The sequence below is a fragment of the Narcine bancroftii genome, chromosome 7 (genome assembly GCF_036971445.1).
Source record: "Narcine bancroftii isolate sNarBan1 chromosome 7, sNarBan1.hap1, whole genome shotgun sequence".
Classification (NCBI taxonomy): Eukaryota; Metazoa; Chordata; class Chondrichthyes; order Torpediniformes; family Narcinidae; genus Narcine; species Narcine bancroftii.
In genome coordinates, this window is record NC_091475.1 from 12,050,229 (window position 1) to 12,071,702 (window position 21,474).

Genomic DNA, 21,474 nt, shown 5'->3' on the forward strand with positions numbered 1-21,474 from the left:
CCGTGGGGGGGAAAAAAAAGCAATGGTGGACCTGACTTCCCAGAATGCCATGTGGCAGAGAAACCCCTCTATGAATGCCCCATGTATGCAGTCGGGCATACAGCCCTTTCTCTACCATATGGAATCCTGGGAAAGCAGGTCCGCCATTGCTTTTTCCCACGGTATTTATAAATTGTACGCGATAGTTCCACCAACTTTCTCTCATGCTATTTAAATTGTATGAGATAGTGTTACCAACTTTCCCACGCTATATAAATTGTGCGCTATAGCGCCACAAACTTTCCCATCCTGTTTAAAAATTGTCTGCTATTGCTGTTCATTGCTTGCACTTTCCCACGGTCCCTTATAAAGGTTTGTATATGCTGGCACAACAACAACACTGGCTGAAGGGCTCATACTGTGCTGTACATAAAGCTTAATTATGTTATAATTAAGCACGATTAATTTTGTTCAACTATAAAATCATAATACATTGATCAGGATTTAGGACAGGTCCGCCATTGCTTGACGCGTCATGACATCAACAGTAGAAGGTAGAACGGTCCTAACCCCGGGGATGGCTCCTTGCAAGTGTGAAAATGTCCAGTGTTCCAGTTAGGAGTGGTCAAGTGCGAAAATCCAAACCCCCCATTCCTATCCTAGGACACTGGACGGCCAATTTAGTGGGATGCAAGTGTGAAAGGTGCTAAAGACAGTATTTCCAACAGTGTTGCATTCTCTCAATACTGCATTGGATCCTAACATTTTATTTTTGCTTGTTGTTTTGAACATTTTTGACATATATACAGTATGGTAACAGGCCCTTATGACCTATGAACCCATGCTACTGCATTATACCCAATTGACCTACAACTCTAGAATGTTTTTGAATGGTTGGATGAAACCAGAGCATCTGGAGGGAACCACAAGGGGGAAGAACATACAAACACCTTACAGATAGCGCCCGATTCAATCTTGGGTGGGTGGTAGCTGTAACAGCGTTGCGCTAATCGCTACGCTAACTGTGTTGTGTGAGATTTGAACCCAGAGGTGACTGACTCTCAGCATGTGGTCAAGTTGTGCAAAGAATTGATGTGATTTAAGAGATCACTTCCCTGCAAAGCTTCAGCAAAGATTTTGCATTATCGAGAGAATGTAAAGGGTTTGAAGAAGGCGTTCAGCTGGAAGTTGTCTACATTAGGAGCAGATGTCGGCCATTCAGCCGGTCAAGTTAGCTCTTCTATTTCACCAGAAGATGATCCATTCTTCCACTCACCCCCACTCCCCTGCCTTCTCCCTATAACTATTGATAGCCAGATTATTAAAATACACATTAGTCTCTGCCTTAAATGCCCTGGCCTCCATAGCTACCCATTTTTAATGGGCGCCCTTCAATCTTGAAGTTCTGCCCTCATGTCTGTGACTCCTCTACCGTGGGAAACAACTTTGCTGCATCTACTCTGTCCATGCGTTTCAACATTCAAAATGTTTCTACGAGGTCCCCTCTCATTCTTCTGAACTCCAAAGTGTATATTCAAGAGCCATTAAATGTCCTTCATATGTTAATCCCTTCATTCCAGGGATCTTTCTTGTAAATCTTCTCTGAACACTGTCCGATACCAGACATCCTTCTTAAATTACAGAGCCCAAAACTATACCCCATACTCCAAGTAGCACCTCACCAGTGCTTTATAAAGCTTCAACGTCACATCCCTGCTCTTATATCTTACTCCCCAATATTGCATTCAACTCACCTGGAGCTTAATATTTAGAGTATCCTGCACAAGGACTCTCCATTTCCCTTTGCACCTCCAAATTTTGAATTATCTCCTCATCTAAATAATAGTCTACCCTTTTGTTTCTTCTACCAAAGTGTTTGACCATCCAATTTACAACATTTCATTTGCCACCTCTTTGCCCACTCTCCTAATCTATCTCTCTGCAGCCTCTCCATTTCCTCACCACCCCTTGGCCCTCCACCTATCATTGTATAATCTGCAAACTTAGCTATAAAGCAATTTATTCTGCAATCCAAATCATTAATATACAACAGAAATAGAAGTGGACCAAAGGCCGACTGCAGTACATCACTGGTAAACAGTAGCCACCCGGAATAGTTTGCTTGCCCTGTAAAGGCGCACGGGAATGCGCCACTAATCCAGCGCCCCTATCAGAAAAAGAAAGAAGAAAAAGAGAGTCCCTTCAGATCCCTGAAAATCTAGGGATCCACCACTTTCTCAGTGCTGCCACCTCCTGCTCCCCCACAACTCCCATAGCTGCACGCTCTTCTGACCCTTCTAGCGGTGACTTGGAATTCCAGGCATCCAGGTCACCATCCTTGCTCAGTTCCTGTGAATCTTCAGCAGCTTGCAGTCTTTGACCACCGAGCTCCTCGCCGGTCCAATACACAGGTCAGGAGCAAAACTGGTGTCAGAATTGGGGAAAGAGTGTTGTGCAAATTTCAATTAAAATGTGTAGAGATGGGAAAATAGCAAATTACATTGATCTCTTGTAACTGCTCATAGACTTGTAACATTGTATATAATGGAAACCGGCCCTTCAATCCATCAAGTCTTCATGACCGTCAAGCTCAAATTGATCCTTTTGGTTGCACCTCCAGTAGTTGTGTCTGAGATTTTGTGTTCAACTCTTTCAAGTGGTTCCCGAGCTGGGGAACTTCTAACTCAGTCTGCACTGCAGCTGGCTGCTGCTACGCAGTTTGGTAGAGGTATTTGTCAGGCAGATCGAATGCGATAGATTTAAAAAAAAAATATAATGTGTTTGCTTGCTCCCAGGGTGTGAGGATTGTGGGGAGTACCATGACTCAGAATGCCCAGAGCTCGGTCCACTGGTGACAGTCAGCGACTCTTTCGTTTTGAGCAGAGCTCGGTAAGGAACATAGCAATTTAGTGAAATGGAAAGCAAAGCTGTAAATGAAGTAAAGGTCCATTTTTCCCCATTCGTTCCAGCCTGTTCTTGGTTTATGAAAATCGTGACAGATTTCAGATTTATTGTCAGAATACATGCATATAAAGGAAGGGCATGAGTCAGCACACAGGAGGGAGATTGAAAACTTGGCCGAATGGTGCACCAACAACAACCTTGCACTCAATGTCAGCAAAACTAAGGAGTTGATTGTTAACTTGTTAACTTCAGAAAAGGGAAGCCAGAGGTATACAATCCAGTAATCAATGGTGGAGAAGGTGAGCAAATTTAGGTTCTTGCGAGTTATTATCTTGGAGGATCTTTCCTGGAACCAATGCATCATGAAGAAAGCACGTCAGCACCTCTACTTCCTCAGGAGTTTGCAGAGGTTTGGTATATCACCAGAAAGCCTGGCTGGCAAATTTTTATAGATGTGTGGGGGTAAGTGTGCTGACCGGCTGCATCACAGTCTGGTATAGGGACACCAATACCCCAAGCATAAAGCCCCCAAAAGGTAGTGGGCATAGCTCAGGACATTACAGGCAAAATCCTCCCCACTACTGAGTACATCTACAGGGAACGCTGCTGTCGGAGGGCAGCAGCAATTGTCAAATACCCACGCTACCCAGCACATGCTCTGTTCTTGCTGCTGCCATCAGGAAAGAGGTCTAGGTGCCACAAGACTCACACCATCAGGTTCAGGAAAAGCTGCTCCCCCTCCACCATCTGACTCCTCAACAACAAAGTCAATCAGAGACTTATTTAAGGATTCTTATTTGTGCACTTCATTGATTGATTTTCTTTGTTCTCTTAGTATTGCACAGTCAGTTTGTTTACATTCGTTATCTGTTTACAGTTCTTTTATTTGTTTTTGCTGTGTACAGTTTATTTTTTGTACCACCAATAAATAAGTAGTAATTCTGCCTCACTCGCAGGAAAAAGGAATCTCAGGATTGTATGTGATGTCATGTATGTACTGACAATAAATCTGATGACATTACTTACAACCCTGAGATTCCACCAAATATTTCTTCAGTGGCTAGAAAATATTCCAAAGAAGCACATGTCCAATCTCACTTCTAGCCCATCTGTCCATTTCATATTTCCATGCAACCTAGAAGGAGAGCATTCAGCCCATCAACTCTATGCTGGCTCAAGTTCATGTTCTTTATTTATCAAGCATATTTTGTTCAACTTGCATTGACAAAAGTGCTGAACAAACCAAGGCAATCAATTGAAACTAGTACAATGGATTAGGGCATTATAAATAGACCACAATTGCAGTGAATAGGGCAACGCTGTTAGAGGTTAGGGACGTACGAAGGGTTTCAGATGTTAAACGCTAATGACAGAAGGTATGTTTTTAACCAGGGTTTAAAGCAGTTGAGGGAGGGAGCTAGTTTAATGGTCAGGGGTATACTGTTCCACAGATTGGGGGCTGCAACTGTGAAGTGTGTGGAACAGACAGGCATCCTGCGGTAGCTGACCTGAGCTGCTTGGGAGCAGAATAGGGCGTAAGTAGATCAGAGATATGGGTGGGGTGAGGGGACAAGGTCGTTGAGGGCCTTATATGTAAATAGCAGCAGCTTGAAGTTGATCGGTATTGGGTCCTCAGTTGTTTGTGATTTATGTAAATAATTTGGATGAGGGGATTATTAATAACTTGAGCAAATTTGCAGATGACACGAAACTGGGTGGCGGTGTGGGGTGTGAGGAGGATGTCAGGAAAATGCAGAGGGACTTGGACAGGTTGGGGGAGTGGGCAGCTGAATGGAAGATGACGTTCAATGTAAGCAAATGTGAGGTTATCCATTTTGGGGGCAATAATAGGAAAGCTGAGTATTATTTAAATGGAGACAAGCTAGGGAGTGGGGAAGAGCAAATGGATCTGGGAGTACTTGTTCACCGGTCACTGAAGACTAGCATGCAGGTTCAGAAAGCTGTGAAGAAGGCAAATGGCATGTTGGCTTTCATAAAGAAGGGATTGGAGTATAGGAACAGAGACGCCCTTCTGCAGTTGTACAGGGCCCTGGTGAGACCCCACCTGGAGTATTGCGTCCAGTTCTGGTCTCCAATTTTGAGGAAGGACATACTAGCTATAGAGGGTGTGCAGCGCAGATTTACAAGGTTAGTTCCAGGGATGGCGGGGTTGACGTATGCTGAAAGGCTAGAAAAACTGGACTTGTATCCGATGGAGTTTAGAAGGATGAGGGGGGACATGATTGAGGTATACAAAATCATCAGGGGGAGACGAGGACTAGAGGGCATAGTTTAAGAATACAGGGTAGGCCCTTTAGGATGGAGATGAGAAAACATTTTTTTACCCAGAGAAGTGTGAATCTGGAATGCTCTGCCACAGAGGGTGGTAGAGGCAGATTCGCTGATTATGTTCAAAAGAGAGTTAGATAAGACTCTAGTGGGCAAAAGAGTTAAGGGTTATGGGGATAAGGCTGGAAAGGGGTACTGATGGTAGTGATCAGCCATGATCTGTAAAATGGCGGTGCTGGCTCGACGGGCCGAAGGGCCTACTCCAGCTCCTATTGTCTATTGATTCTGAGTTGCACTGGCAGCCATTGGAGGGAGGACAGAATTGGGGTGATATGGTCCCTCTTCTTGGTACCGGTCAGGACCCTTGAGACGGCATTCTAAGCCAATTGGAGGCGGGTTAGAGACGACTGGCTAATCCCAGTGTATACAGAGTTAGTGTAGTCCAGGCATGAGAAGATATCTTGGGATTCCCTCCATTTCACAGAGCAATCCCATATTTCCCCAGTAACTTTATGAAGAGGACTGAGGCTTTTCACATGTTTGATGGCGTTTCCTGAGATAGCTTATATTTTGGAAGAATATGGGAACCTGGGATCCTTGATTGTTGATCTGTGAAAAGTCTTGTGTATTCCTTTGTGGATCAAGTATTCTGGTTTGTATTGACCTTGGCTGCTTCAAAGTTAGACCATAGAACACTTCAGCATAGAAACAAGCCCTTTGGCCCATCTAGTCTCTGCTGAACTATTATCCTGCCTGGTTCCATTGACCTGCACCCAGAACATAGGCATCTCATTCATGTACCCATCCAAATTTTTCTTGTGCCAAAATCAAGCCCACATTCACCACTTCAGCTGGCAGCTTGTTCCACATTGCCAGTACTCTGCGTGAAGAAGTTCCCTCTAATATTCCCTTTAAACATTAACCCAGGCCCTCCAGTTCTTGTCTCTAATCATGACAAAAGTGTGTACCTGTAATTACTTTGATTTATTGTGATGTGGCAAATCAGGTTGGTATTTCCAATCCCAGAAGCAAGTTTAATGCTCACTTGACTAAAACAACTGGTAAATGACGAGATCAGCTGCGTTCACTGACTCAAAGCCAGGGTAATCTTTCCAAGCAAACATCTTCAATCAATGGCTATGTGGACCTGCCTTAAATTTGGAAGTTGCAACTTGCCTGTCCTGAGTGCACTCCTCTTCTCCAACACCTCTGTTGAAATCAAACCCTCTGTGGCAAATTTAAAACTGATTGATTTTATGGGCATATTTAAGTCGTATTATTCTGGTCATTGTCAAGATGTTTACCTTGCTGCAAATAAAAATATTGTAATTTTGTCATGTCTAGGTCTTCACTACCATCCAGTTTGGAGATTAGGCAGCTGGAAGATGGAACTGAAGGGGTCTTTGCTTTGACTCCCCTGGTGAAGCGCACACAATTTGGACCATTTGAAGCCAAAAGAGTTCCCCAGATGGATAAAGAAACTATGCTCTCTCTGAAGGTAGGTTGAGCCAATTGGCTGCCCTGTCTTTTGGCTCAATGAGGATTAGAACCTGAGTGACATAGGCTGGAGTTCTCCAGTTTTATTCCTGGTTTGCGGTGAGCTATCTAGGCTTACCCAGGGGGTTATTGAGCCCCCTGTGAAGGAAAACTCTCATTTGCATGGCGCCAGTTCATGTTGGGCATCTATTATGGTTTACATCCAGTTTTGTGTTCTTGGTCACTTTCAGTATATGAAATCCAAGACCCAATTTGCAGATAGCAAACCTCCAAAACAGCAGTGAAATTTTAATGGTGATTTTCATAGACTGAAGTTATTTAAGGAATCAATAGGCATGACGCTTGGGATGCTGTGCCATTCACTGAGGAGCTGTTTCATTCCAGGAGCTTCAACTGGCACAAGGCATCTGGTATGGGGAAGGTTGAGCATAGCCAAGATCTACACCTAATTCAATAACTTGCTGCTCCTAGCTGTCCTTGCTTTGCCAGTGGCCAGAGTGAAATTGCGCATCCTAATCATGAACTTAAGCTTGAGTAGTTTCTGCAGTGGAGAAGTGAAAAACAAGTGGAGAAAAATCAAATGAATTAATTTTTTCAAACATGTCCTGATTTTGAAAAGTGTGTGAATGGCAGGGGCAGCAAAACAACGTTCTTTCCCATTCATAAGGTTTGGTTTGGGGTAAATGTTGGGGGGGTGGGGGGTTGTTCATTATCTACTTTTTGGTGTTGTGGCTTCTTGTCCAGTTTTGGAGGCTGTTTAGGGAAAGGTGGGAAGAATAAATTAGGATGATCTTAATTGAGTGCTTGACAATCAGAACAAACTTGACGAGACAAGGGGCCTGTTTCCATTCAGTTTGGTTCTATCATTCTGGAGATACCTCATCTTATTCGAGCAATTATCTGTCTTTCTGAATATTTTTCTCTGCTTCTTTCTGTTTCATCATTTCAATTATCTCTGCTGATTAAGTATTATTTTGAGTGTTGTATGTGTGGTGATATCCTATCTTTATTTAATTTTGCCTGCAAGGTTTTCCAGAAGGACAGGCCCGATGTTTGCTTTGACACCACGAACGAAGAGGACTGCAATTGGATGATGTTTGTGAGACCAGCAACAAACTATAATCACCAAAACCTCACCGCCTATCAACATAGCCATGATATTTACTTCAACACATTACAGGTACAGAGGTCATTACTGATTCTGGACTCCCTTCAACTTCAATAGGAATAAAGGAGGATTGGTTGGATGTTACTAGGTACAATACTGAATATGTAGATTATAACTATTGAGACCTCTGGAACTTGTTCTCATCAAGGTAACTGAGAGAAAGTTCCCAAATTTTAACAGGTGCTGAATTGAATTTGGTTTACTAATTTGAAAGAGAGAGGGTTGCATAAATCTGCCACCTTTTATAATAACAGAATGTTCAGAAGCTTATTCCAGCCAACACGCTACTTGTTTAATACCTATTGAGTAAGAAATATGAAGGCATATTGCACATATGAAGAAACTGCAAACAAGTACAAAAGAAATCAGCTAAACTATTTTTATTACATTTGTGGGAGGTTAAGATATTGACTAGGACACTTTATTGACTAGGACACTTTATTGACTAGGACACTTTATTGACTAGGACACTTTATTGACTAGGACACTTTATTGACTAGGACACTTTATTGACTAGGACACTTTATTGACTAGGACACTTTATTGACTAGGACACTTTAGATCCCCAGACACACAAGAGACTATAGCTCTGCAGCAAAATAAAATCTGCTGGAGGAACTCCGCAGAAATGAGCAACATTTGTTGTGGGGGAAGAATTTTTTTTGTCATTGTTTGCCATGAATTGTTGATATTTTAGGTCATAATCCCTAATGAAACCTTCCACCCTCCCTATCCCCACCCCCGCCTTGTATTTGACAATTTTACCCTGGGAATAAGTTTCTGTACACCCAATCTTGTTCTCTATTAAAACAAGTTAGTTTAATTCAAGAAGAGAATTAAAAACAATCTTGTTATATAGACGATACCTGAATGTCAGGTACTCCAACTCAAGCTTTGTTGTTAGAGACTAACGAATTATTTTAGAAATAAATACTTGTCTTAAAAAGAGTAGTGAACACTGGTGCAGTAGAGGGAGTGAGATAAAGTTAAAACATGCAGGACGACTTCATGGACTTAATAATATGTTCCTGTTCTTGTAGATTCCTGTCAACTAGGCTTAGACTATTCTGACAATTGGTTCCTATCCTTCATGCAAGACTTTGTTTGCTTGCTGATATGTCGTATTTGGTATATTAGTACTATTTGCAATATAGTGTGCAGTTCTCATCCTGTAGCCATGGAAAGGATGTCATTAAACAGTAAAGGATGCAGAAAAGATTCATGAGGATGTTGCCAGGACCAGACGGCTTGAATTATCACTAGAGGGTGGATGACTAGGGCTGCGATTTTTATTTCTTGGACTATAGCAGGCTGAAGGTTATAAAATCACGAAGAGTATGGATGGCCTTTTTATCCCAGGGTAAGGGAATCTACAATTAGAGGGTGTGGATTTAAGGTGAGAGGGGAAAGATTTAAAGGGGTTCCGAGTGACAACCTTTCAACACGGTAGGTTGTGGCTATATGAAACAAGCTGTCCAAGGAGATGGTGCAGTTTTGATGTTTAAAAGATATTTAACAGCTGCATGGATAGGAATGGATTAGAGCAGTGGTTTTCAAACTTTTTCTTTCCACTTACATACCACCTTAAGTAATTTCTTACTAAACACAGAGCACCTATGACATCGGGATTACGTACGTGAGAAGAAAGAAAAAGTTTGAAAACCACTGGATTGGGGATATGAGTCAAATACAGACAAATAGTTCTAGCTCAGGAAGGCAATTTGGCTAGCATGGATGGATTGGGCCGAAGAACCTATTTCCAAGCTGCATAGCTCTCTGACTCTGTGGTTCTTACAACATAGGTGATACTCCAGTGCCATTGTTCACATGATGAGGGAATGCATCAGGGGCAAATTTGACAACAACAAAAAGAATATTAATTTCTGCAACCCTTATGCAATGTCCAAAAGCCCTTTGGATCCTTGGCACTGGCCTAGTAAGATGTTAGGATAAAAGTAAAAGATACATAGGCTGGAATAAAGGCAAATGTTGGAAGTGCTCAACCAGTTAAGAGATTAGCTCGAGAGAGAGTTAAGGAACAAATCATTTCTAGTTTTATTGGAAAGGTTCTGGCAGCTTAATCAGAGAGCATAGTTTTAAGAAGCATTTTAATGGAAGGGAAAGAAAGAAATGAGAGAAAGGGCTGCAATTAGCTCGAGGTAGAGAAGGGTTTGAGGTGAGATATGAGTGGGGTGGGGGTGAGGGCAGGGAAAATGCCCTATTGCGGAGAGGAGACAGTGACGGCTTGTCTGGAAACAGGATTGATGGTGACCCAAGAGATGATAGATGTTGCAATTTGGTGCAAAAAGACAGTTAGCCAGAGAAACTCCATGAGTCAGGCAACATCAGTGGGAGACCCTTCCATCTAGATTGGATTGATAGGTATTTTTCAGCTTTCATGAATGTGCTTGTACACTAGTATTTTGGTGCTGTTTGTGTAAAGCTACTGCTGAATTTGTCATAGGTGAGGTTGATACAGAGCATGCTTTAGCATCCGAGTTCTGATGAGTGAAGAGAAGAAATAGGAATAGGCCATGCGGCCTGTCAAGTCTGCTCCACCATTCAATAAGGTCATGGTTTATTTCATGATAGACTCATCTCCACCTACCTGCCTTTTCCCCATCTCCCTTAATTCCCCTACAATGCAAAAATCTTTCCATCCTTGTCTTAAATATATTTACTGAGGTCACCTCCACTGCTTCAATCGGCAGTGAATTCCATTGATTCACTTCCCTCTGAGAAAAGCAATTCCTCCATCCTATACACTCAATTGAAACATCTAACCTACCTCTATCTTTATGTATGCCTTTCATAATTTTATACATTTCTATAAAATCCCCTCTCATTCTCTAAATTCCAGTGAGCACAGTTCCATGAAGTTTCTTCAGATCCTTTAACATAAAGAATAAAAGGAAAAAGTGTTGGGAGGCGGACTCATAACAATTTAAAACACAAAGAGAGATCATACAGTCCATTGTGTTGGTGGCAGCAGAAAAAGGGAATGAGACTAAATGTCTCTTGCAGTTCTTGGTTTCGATATATTATGTACATCCAAGATGAACTCTGGCATTCTTTTGGACAGTAAATCTCAGAACTCCCATCCACCCTCTGGCTGAAAGATTTGTTAGTTATTTAAAGTTGTGCTTCCTAGTTTATTGAATTAACTCCTAAAGGAAGTAGCAAATGGACTTGGGTCGAAGTTTGTTCATTATCTTTTTCATGCTTTTTTTATCTATATTCAAGGACATCCAGCCTGGTACTGAGCTTCGCGTCTGGTATGCAGTGTTCTATGCAAAGAAAATGGATAAATCTATGCTGAAGCAAACAGCAAATGCGGTGAAGGGTAAGGAGCTAATGTGTAAAGTCCAGGCTCTGTGGGCTGCTTTGCAGGTAGATTTGCTGCTTTCCTCTGTTTTAGGCAATTCCTTTTGTTCTGTTCCCCTTTTCAAGTGCCTTTGTTATAATGGTGTCAAAATCCTGTTTGGTTTTCTAATTACTTGCTGTACTTTTGAATGCCCACTGTGCTACCAAGATTCCTTTAAAGTCTGCACTGCCTTCCATTTTCTGTTTGTCTCCTTCACATAATCTGACTTCATTGATCAATCAATGAATGAATTCCACATTCATTGTTAGTTATTACATTTTTTTTCCCTGTGGTGGGAGATTCTATGTTTTTTTTTCCTTCAGTTTAAGCTGACTAGTATGCAATATGTTTAAGACTCAAGATTCAAGTTTTAAATTGTTGTCATAGTAATAAAACAGTGTCCTATTACACAAAATTTCTTTTTGCCTGCTGCAAGGCAGACAGGTTCACCACCGGCAGGAATTGCCAAAGCACCTCTTAAACTCAGACTTGCAGTCAGAGAGAGAGAATATGTTCTCAACATTTTCAATCTTTCATTTAATGTATCAGGACATAAGTCTGCATCAATGCAAATTTAAACCAAGTTAATTAGATTATTAGTTAATAAGAGGAAAAGAATCTAAGAAAGTGTTGGGTTTGGATGGAGGGGGGGGCGCAATAAAGCAGCAACTCGCATCCTGAATCATAGAATGTGGACATCACTAGCAAGGCCAGCATTTATCATCTATTTCCAATTGATCCTTGGACCTAGGGGCTTTCTGTGCCACCAAGTTAATTAAAAGTCAACCATGACCTGATAAAGCTTTGTTGAGGCATGCATTTGCAATAACCTACTAGTTTCATCATCTCCATTGTTTTGAACTTGAACTTCCCAATAGCATCTTTTATTTTATAATTGCACATTTCCATAGTTGCTTGAATTTAAATTCACCACAGGGTTTCAACTCCTAATCTCAGATCAACAACTGTAGAGTAATTGAACCACCGTACCACTAATTCAAAAATTAAAATATTAACCTAAAGAATCTGTAATTCACTGCGGAAGCTTTAGTTACCCATTACCCAAGAACTCGCTGTAAAAGGTTTGATGTTCAGGTTGATTAATTTGATGTCAAATCAACCATTGTTGAAGGCTTTGGACTGGGAATGAGAGACATGAGAAATTAGAACATTTTCCACTGGAGCTGAGAGATGTTCTGCAAGAGATTCTAAAGAACATGAATTATTAGAAAAACGCAGAATTTTCACACCATTAAAATAATAACACTTGGAAATGTCAGCAAGATTGGGTCATTATTTTCAATGATTAGTGGAAAATGTTCCACCATTTGAAGAATTAAATGATGTTCAGGAAAATTAGAATCTTGAATAAACCGAGCCAATGTGTTGGAATTGACTCTTCAGGTTGTTTTAAAGAGGAATTATGTTATTGTTTAAAAAGAGAGAAATGTTAAGAATATAGTGAGCGAGGAAACGAGTGGGATTAGGCCAAGTTGCTTGTGAGGAGAAAAAGTCTTTATTTTGAAGTGTGTTGATAATATTGAAATGGAAATCACTTCTAAGTAAATGAAATGCATATTGCATGCTATGTGAAACGTGCTTGCTCTTTTCCCTAGATGAGGGGCGATGTGATGAAGAATCCAAAGTGCTGCCTAAGATCCAGTCGGTAATATCTTTATGTGATAAGGGAGGTAATACTTCAATCTCTATGACACTGATTCCAGGTGAGCCATGCTATGTCATTCTGCTTATAGTGTGTTACCGTGCCAGTCTTTTTTTGAGGTTGTGTGTGGAGGTGCGGCTTTGCTGTTATCACAGGGTCTGGATGATCTCCTGGGTTGGTCGAAGACCAGTGACGTTGATTTTCTAAATTGTTACCAAGTGTTCCTTAAGTTCTTGAGGGGAAGAATTTTATTGGCTGCAATGTGCCCTGACTGTCTAAAATAGCATGGTGAAACAATGGTAAAACCAGGAAGCCAGTAAACTTCAACCGAACTCAATTGAGGATAGAGCTGCTTTCACGCAGTCAATCTTATCTGTGTTTAATTAAAATTTACAGTTTGCTTGCTGCCTACAAGGGAGTGCTGAACCAGTGCACGTGCCACATTTTGGGCATTAAACAGAGATTCCATCATTTATTTTCAGTCAATACCACTAAACAGATGATCTACTCAATTGCACATTATTGCTTGCAAGAGTTTATGTGTGAAAATTAGCTGCAAAAATTTAATTGGTTGCAAAGGCCTTTCTCAAGGTCAGAAGAAGGATGTGTAATGCAGGTCTTGTAGCCATTTCCAAAATGAATTCTTTTTTTTTCCCTTTTGTTGAACCATTGTTGAAGGCTTTGGACTGGGAATGAGAGACATGAGAAATTAGAACATTTTCCACTGGAGCTGAGAGATGTTCTGCAAGAAATTCTAAAGAACATGAATTATTAGAAAAACGCAGAATTTTCACACCATTAAAATAACAACACTTGGAAATGTGAACAAGATTGGGTCATTATTTTCAATGATTAATGGAAAATGAAGATGGTCAAAAATGTACTCCTTACTCACATGGCAACATGGCATTCTTGCCTTCAACACTGATGAAATTTTAAAGGTCTGCCTTGGTCTTTCTTGGCTTAATGTGCTTTTTCTCCAGACAGAGATAAAGAGAGCAGTGCAGTACCAACAGTGGACTTGAATCAGTGGACTTGTAAAGTTTGTTTTGAAGTCTTTCAGGAACCACATCTTCTTACAGGTGAGACCCTGAATCACTAATCCAGAAATGATGCGTATTTAAGTTAGACCAAACTGCAGATTCCAGGAAATTTGCAAACATAGATTTTAGATTTGTTGTCAGGTACATACATGACATCGCATTCTTTTCCAGCGGGCGAGGCAGAGTTACTTCTTATTAGTACAGGTACTCCCCAACTTAGGACCATAATTGGAACTGAAGGATCGGTTGTATCTTGGAATGGACGTAAGTTGAAATTTTGCCCGCGTGTGGAATACTGAAGTCTTAAAGCAAACTTTTTAATCAAATGTTGTCTTTGACAAACTATAACAGGGATACAGGGCATGTAAGAGCCAAAACGTCCATATTTACCTTGTTAGTCAGCGTCCCTGGGTCCATAGGTTGGATGTGCTCATCTTGAGTCCTGCGCACATGCATGAATTTTCGGTTGGCGCGTGCGAGGTGGGTTCCACGTATTCAAGTTCAGTTGGCGCATGTATGCGAGTTAAGCGTCTGATGATACTAAATTTGCATCCTTAACTCGCGCGCATAAGCCAACCGAACTCCAATATGCAAACCCACCGCGCATTTGCTAGCTGAATACTCGCACAGGAATCAAGATGGCTTTTCGTACTTAGCAGAACATTTTACAGCCTTGTATTTTCTCTTTATCCTTTAAAATTGTTGAAACGGTTGAATCAGACAAGCTATTGGCAAGGGATAGGTTTTTCCTCTTGTTTGCCATCTCTCTAGTGTGCCTACAGAACAGCAACTGTGTCCCAGGCACTATACTGCACATGCACATATGCATTTTTTTTAATAAAAATTGGTCATATGTGAGGATGGACATGTCGAGTAGGTTATGTCAGTGAGTACCTGTAATGGAAAAAAATCTACACAATGTACACACGTAAACAGATAAAGATATTTAAACAAACTGTGCAATACAGAGAATAATAAGGAAAATCAATAAAGTGCACAAATGAGTCTCTGATTGAGTTTGTCATTGAGGAGTCTGATGGTGGAGGGGGAGCAGCTGTTCCTGAACCTGGGGGTGTGAGTCTTGTGGCACCTACACCTCTTTCCTGATGGTAGCAGCAAGAACAGAGCATATGCTGGGTGGTGTAGATCCTTGATGATTGCTGCTGCCCTCCGACGGCAGCATTCCCGGTAGATGTGCTCAATAGTGGGGAGGGTTTTACCTGTGTTGTTCTGGGCTGTGTCCACTACCTTATGAAGGACTTCATACTCAGGGGTATTGGTGTTTATTCCAGACCGTGATGCAGCTGGTCACTACATATCTAGAAATTTGCCAGAGTTTCTGAGTCAAAAATACTGAGTCAAGGTAGAGACCTTTAGCTAAGAAGGAGAGGATTGTAAAATGAGAGAAGAGGCTCAAAATCCATTCAAATAGTGCAGAAAAATCCCTGTTATCCAGAATTCAAGTAACCAACAGCCTCAAGAAAATGGGGAAAAAATTGCAGAAAATAAATTGGTAAAAAAAGCAAAGTTTAAAATAGCACCCCCCCAACCCCAAAGCGGTCAGTTTCCCAATCCACGCAACACTCTATCTCAAGTGACTGGAAAATTCACTTATCCGGCATCTACCAATCCCCATAGGTGCAGGAAAATGGGACTCTTACTGTATATCATTGAAGTGGTGTGGTGGATAACCTCTCTTGATTTGTTTATGAGCATAAGCTTTACAAGCCTTCATGAACTGCTACAGTTTCTATGCTTCCAAAATGCTGAGTAGGGTTTTGATCTAGAAAAGGAATGGTGATGTATTTGCCCGAGATTGGGAGATGCATTGGTGGACTGATTCAATGCACTTTGTAGATGATGGCACTGCAGCCACAGTCTGGTGCTTGATGGGAAAAGTATTTAGGGCAGAAGATTATACACCTATTCAGAAGGCTCCTTTGTTCTAGTTTTTGTTTATATTCCTTTGGAAGACTTATAGATGATGGAAAGGCTATGAAGAACTGCAGGAGACTGAACTCTGACCTATTCTTGTAGTTGTATTATTTATCTGGTTGGGTCAAGTTTCTGCATATTGATCACTCCTTGAGTAGGGGCATATATGCCAACAGAAATGACACTAAATTTCAAGGTTGGGGGGGGGTATTCAAACTTTTTAGCCATGTCATTATCTGTAAATGGGCGTGGCTCACTCTTATGTTACATGTCTGAATATTATCCAGATTTTACTGCATGTGAGTTGAAATTCTTCAATTAATTTGAGATAGATTTGTATATTTATAAGTCTGAAAACTCTGCTCTTGTAAGAAGGTAAATGCCAGGAATTTTGGAAGGATGGTGGACCAGATAGAACCAGTTGGACCTATGGGGAAAGAGGCAAAGTAATTTTCCAGAGCAAGCAGGGGCTTGATGGGCCAAACATCTTCCCCTGTTGATCACACAATGATTTTGTGTGGAATGATTAATCTCTGGGTTGAGTTTTGGCTAGTAGTTGCAAGTCAGTTGTGAGGGAGTTCAGTGGTGCAGTGGTGGGATGATGGGTTGCGTGGGTGAGTCCAGACAGATGAAGTGCTACTTTGCAACTTCCATCTTTTCCCAGCAACAAATTTCTATTTAGGGTACAGTATGTTTCTGGTTATCCAAAAACCGATCTACCAAGATTCTCGAATATCCGAACATGAAGTTGAAATAAGTTGATTTTTTTTTTACCCACCATGCTCAAGTGGGCCTACAAGGAATCAGTTTTACAAAGGAGACATTTGTCCACAGATTACACATTAAAGCAGTGGTTCTCAACCTTTTTCTTTCCACTCACATGCCACTTGAAGTATTCCCTATGCCATTGGTGCTCTGTGATTAGTAAGAGATTGCTTAAGGTGGTATGTGGGTGGAAAGAAAAAGTTTGAAAACTACTGTTTCAATCGTCCCTAATTGACTCGTTATGTGAACAGTTTCATAACTCCAAAGGAAATGGGCCAATGACAATTTTTCTCAAGCAAACTATATCCATAAAAATTGGTTCTAGAGCAGTGATTCTCAACCTTCCCTTCCCACTTGTATACCACCTTAAGCAATCCCTTACTAATCACAGAGCACTAATGACATAGGGATTACTTAAAGTGGTATGTGAGTGGAATGAAAAAGGTTGAGAATCACTGCATTGAAGGAAAGGATAGCATTAATTATTTTTTTTTGCCATGGGTTACTGCAACTTTGTGATAAATTGCACTGTGGCATTCTCAGAATTTGAATTGAATACTGCGCTCTCTCCCTGCTCACTCGCCCGAGTCGCACTCTCTCCCCACTCACTTGCCCGAGCTGTGCTCACTCACCCAAGCCATGCTCTCTCCCTGCTCACCGTTCTCTCTGTCAAATACCCCTATCAGTGGGATCACTGAAATTCTGCTGGAGGACAATCCCTGGGACTGTACTGGCAACCTCCTACCACTTACAGATGAGGTGAAGCCTTGGGCTCCCGGGCAGGAGCGGGGACATTGGCTCCCAGGCTGCATTGGTGATGCCAGTGGGGATCTGTCAGGGATTATCTGAAAAGTCCATATAACTAATAAAGGTCGGGTCCCAAGCATTTTGGATAATTAGAAGGTACTGTATTGGGATTCATTTGTCTACTACAGTTCCGGTCATTAACTTCAGTCAAAACTGAAAATAGTGGCAACATATGTGCTGTTGGCTGAATTTTCACATAAAATTGGTTTCTCGTGGAGTCAATGAAAAATTTTTTTTTAAATCAGGTGAGGTATGAAAAGGGCCACATCATTCCTCAACATCCACTTGAGGAAGTGCAGATGTTGATGAACCTCTTGCATTTCACAGCACTTTCATGTGTGACTTGTGTTGTACCTCACCTTTAAGGCCATAGTTTTATGGTGAGAGAGGAAGGGTTCAAATGGTTACCAGAGGGTGATGGGTATATAGAACAAGCTGCCAAAGAAAGTGGGAGAAGCAGGCACAACTTTAATGTTTCAAAGACATTTGGACAGTTACATGGATAGGAAAGGTTTAGAGAGATATCGCCTCAATGAAGGCAAATGAGGTCTAGTTGGGTCAGCAGGGATGTTAGGCCAAAGCGCCTCTTTCCATGTTGTAGAATCCTATGAACTTTCTGTTTAAAAGCTTTTGTTTTAAAATACAATCTTGATGGCTGCAGACCATCTGATGAACCACTTGGAACAAGTTAACGGAATGCCTCCTGCTGCGAAAGATTCAGTTGTCGATAGAGTCACGGGGCCTCTGCCTGCAGACCGTCCAGCTGTCATTGAAGTTGCTGAAAATCTGGAACAGAAGCCTAGAGCCAGGCGTCCTCGGAAGCCAAAGCTACGTCGGGATGAACCTGAGCCTTTGCCCGCGGACTGCAATCAGAATGCAGGTTTGACCCATGTCCGTGTTCCCAATGACAATGAGGCTGTGGATTTACACCATGTTATTACAGAATATTTGCTTTATTTTTAAAAAAATTTCTTTTTGGACTTAGAAAATTACTTTTCTGAGGAAATTATCTAGGTAGCAGGTGGATGAGTCCTCGTAGACGAGACCCTGCAGCCCCAAGAGGGGAGTTGAAACTAGCTAACACCATTGGGGTTACAGTGGGGCTAGTGGAGTATGATAACATGGTCAAGTTGCAGAATTAGGTACTAATGCCAACCCACTCCCCTTTCTCCCTCCCTTCGTCTTCTTTCCTCCAGCTCTCTACCCTTTTCCCTCTCCATTCACAGCACCATCCTCCTTCCCCCTGCCTGTTGGTGTGCCTTCCCTCCCTTATCCACCTGTGACCCTCTGCCTATTACCTCCTGCCTGTGGGACTGTACTCCTCCATCTCCTTACCCCACTACCATTTTGTTCGGGCACCTGCTTACGTTTTACTCTGCTCAGTTTCTCCAGCATTATGTTCTTACTTCAATCATGGTGCCCACACAGTTTTGTATTTTACTCCAGCTATACAATGTTACTAACCATGCCACAGCAATGGGCCAAACACTGATCCCTGTAGCCATTTATCACAGGTTCCAGACTAGAAAATCTCCGGCCAATTTTGTATCTAATTGGCTTGTTTATTCTGGATCTCACGTGATCCTGCTTTCCCGACTAGGCTACCAAGTGGAACCATATCACAGGCCTTGCTAAACTCCATGTACATGATGCCTATCACCCTGGCCTCATCAACATTTTTGGTCATCTGCTCAAAAACACACAACTAAATTCATGAGGCATGATTTGGCATGCACTAAACCATCCTGTCTATCTTTACCATCCTGTTCAGTTGTTTTTCCATTTTTAGGGGAGCAGTGGACTTTTTTCCTTGAGAACTCTGTTCATTGTTGCTTCTAAAGAGTCCTGCCATTTACTGGATGTTTTCCTCCTGCATTTGATCTCCCAAAATGCAACAACTCACTCCTGTCTGGATTAAACTACATCTCCTTTGACAACCTTCCTTGCTGTCCACAATTCCAACAATATTCATGATGCTTCATACAGATCAGACCAGCTACATTTTCATTCAAATCCTTAATATACATTGAAAATAACAGAAGCCCCAGCACTGATCCTTGCAGAGCACCATTGATTACAGACCACCAGTCAGAGAAATACTCCCTCTTCCACCGCCCTCCGTGTTCTGTGACCAAGTGAACTTTGAATCCAATTTACCACCTCACCATAGAACCCATTTGACTTCATTTTCTGGTTCATCTTAACATGAAGGACTTTGTCATATGCAAAACAAGGCCTCTCCCACGTAACGCCATGGTGCGTTTTCCAAATATGTGTAACTCTTGATCCTAAGAATTTCTCCATTGTTTTCCAACCATTGATTTAAAACTCACCGGCCCATATTTTCTTGTTTAGTCCCTATTATCCAGAATACTGGCACCTTGTTGGTTAAAGAGATCTTTGTCGAGGCCCTCATTTCTCTATCTGTCCTAGCATTGATCCCATCAGATCTTAGGGATTTATCCATCTTTATACTTTTTATGACATTCTATGCCCCCTCAATATTTGCATGCCTGAGAATATCGACATATCAATTCCTAATTTCTTTCTCATCTGTGTTCTTCTCCATGGTTTTTTTTCCTGCTTTCTTCATATTCCCCAAGACCCTTGTCTGATTTCAGCTTCTTAAGCCTGACTTTTTTTTGTGTGTGGCTTGAGTCTCTTTTGCTTAGGAAGGCTATGCAGCAGAGGTAAACCAAGATGGTTCAAGTGATTACAGTCATTTGGACAGAGATAGAAAAACTACTTTTGGTTTCTTGAAAGCCGTGGAGAATTAAATGATTTCAAAGACTGAAGTATCAATGACCAGATGGCAGACTAAGGTGATGGGCAAAAGAGCCAGAGGTGGTTATGAAGATAAAATGATTCACTTAATGGCTGAATGGAGCCTCCCCAAAATGCTGCCTGCCAGTGTGGCAGATATAGGTTCAATAGCAGCTTACAAGAGAGAAGTAGGGAGGGACCAAATTGGATTTCTCTCTGAAAAGGGCATAATGGATGGCTTCTCTTGGTTCAGTGCTTTATGATAAAGAGTAGATGAGGATGCCATTAAAACTCATTGCATTTTGCCTTTTCTGTAATTCTTACAACTGCATTTCTTGTAGTATCCGAGAGCGTTGTGAAGACCTCTTCAACATCTGGGCCTTTGGAAGTGCCAGGCTATGAGGGAAGAATCGGTGATATGTTGAATTCCGGAAAAATGTTGCGTAACGGCCGTCATGTGCATCCAAATTTGAGGTGATTCGCAATGTTCACTTGTTCATGTTTTTTTTTAAATTTTCTGCGACCCCTTTATTATTTCCCAGCTGCGTGTGTGCCCTGCAAATGACCTTCCTCGTGGATGCATTGTCATTTTCTTCAATGGAAGTGAAGGCATTTCTGGGGGAAAGGTAAACAGGAGAATCTACATCTGAGTGGCACTATGCGCCCGGTGGAAGGTGCACAGGGGGTGGGATGGAGTCCAGGACAAAGGAACCGAAGCATGAAATTCCTGCAGGATGCTATTCCTGTGGCAAGTTCGGAAGCTAAGCCCAGTATCAGTAGCATTCTCACTGCCATGGCTAAATTAATATATTTAAGTTGATGGAATGCAAATTAAGTTGAAATGTGGTTTATCAGTGTTCTTGCTGAACGGTGAATCAAGGTTTAAGGGAATGAAGGTTGTATGTTCCCAAATGTATGAGCATGGAGTAGTTGGATCTATTTTTGTACTGTACATTAGTTGTTTCAGTGAGGGAGATGGATAAAATAAATAGCACTTCTTCCTCCATATTCATCCTGTTATTGACTACATCTTTTTATAAGCTGTGCTGTTTTTCGAATAAATGTATTCTTCCCCCATAGGCCTGATGCCCACAGAAAGCTATTGAGACGTTCAGGTGACCTACGAGTCTATCAGTGCTACCTTTGCAACAAGTTCTTCAACAACAGCAGCAATTTGAAGAGACACATCCGTTCACATGGTAACACCACTATTCTAACATCAGGCCCTTCTTACCTAGGGCCTTTCTTCAGGCTGTCACGTGTTAACTGTATAATGTTTTGGTTTCTAAATATGCAA

At 41.6% G+C, this 21,474-nt stretch overlaps 1 protein-coding gene across 5 annotated transcripts in view; it reads left to right on the plus strand.

Moving 5' to 3' along the window:
- prdm15 (PR domain containing 15) overlaps nucleotides 1–21,474 on the plus strand; it is a 64,774-nt gene that overhangs the window by 11,040 nt on the left and 32,260 nt on the right. For 4 of the 5 annotated variants that reach the window (XM_069888836.1, XM_069888838.1, XM_069888835.1 and 1 more), the window contains exons 3-11: nucleotides 2,775–2,868; nucleotides 6,517–6,670; nucleotides 7,697–7,849; nucleotides 11,081–11,180; nucleotides 12,818–12,925; nucleotides 13,848–13,946; nucleotides 18,076–18,294; nucleotides 20,519–20,651; nucleotides 21,258–21,376. In XM_069888836.1, the coding sequence (XP_069744937.1) occupies nucleotides 2,775–2,868; nucleotides 6,517–6,670; nucleotides 7,697–7,849; nucleotides 11,081–11,180; nucleotides 12,818–12,925; nucleotides 13,848–13,946; nucleotides 18,076–18,294; nucleotides 20,519–20,651; nucleotides 21,258–21,376 (1,179 nt within the window). The remainder of the gene's footprint in view (nucleotides 1–2,774; nucleotides 2,869–6,516; nucleotides 6,671–7,696; nucleotides 7,850–11,080; nucleotides 11,181–12,817; nucleotides 12,926–13,847; nucleotides 13,947–18,075; nucleotides 18,295–20,518; nucleotides 20,652–21,257; nucleotides 21,377–21,474) is intronic. The other variant, XM_069888839.1, reaches the window with a different exon arrangement.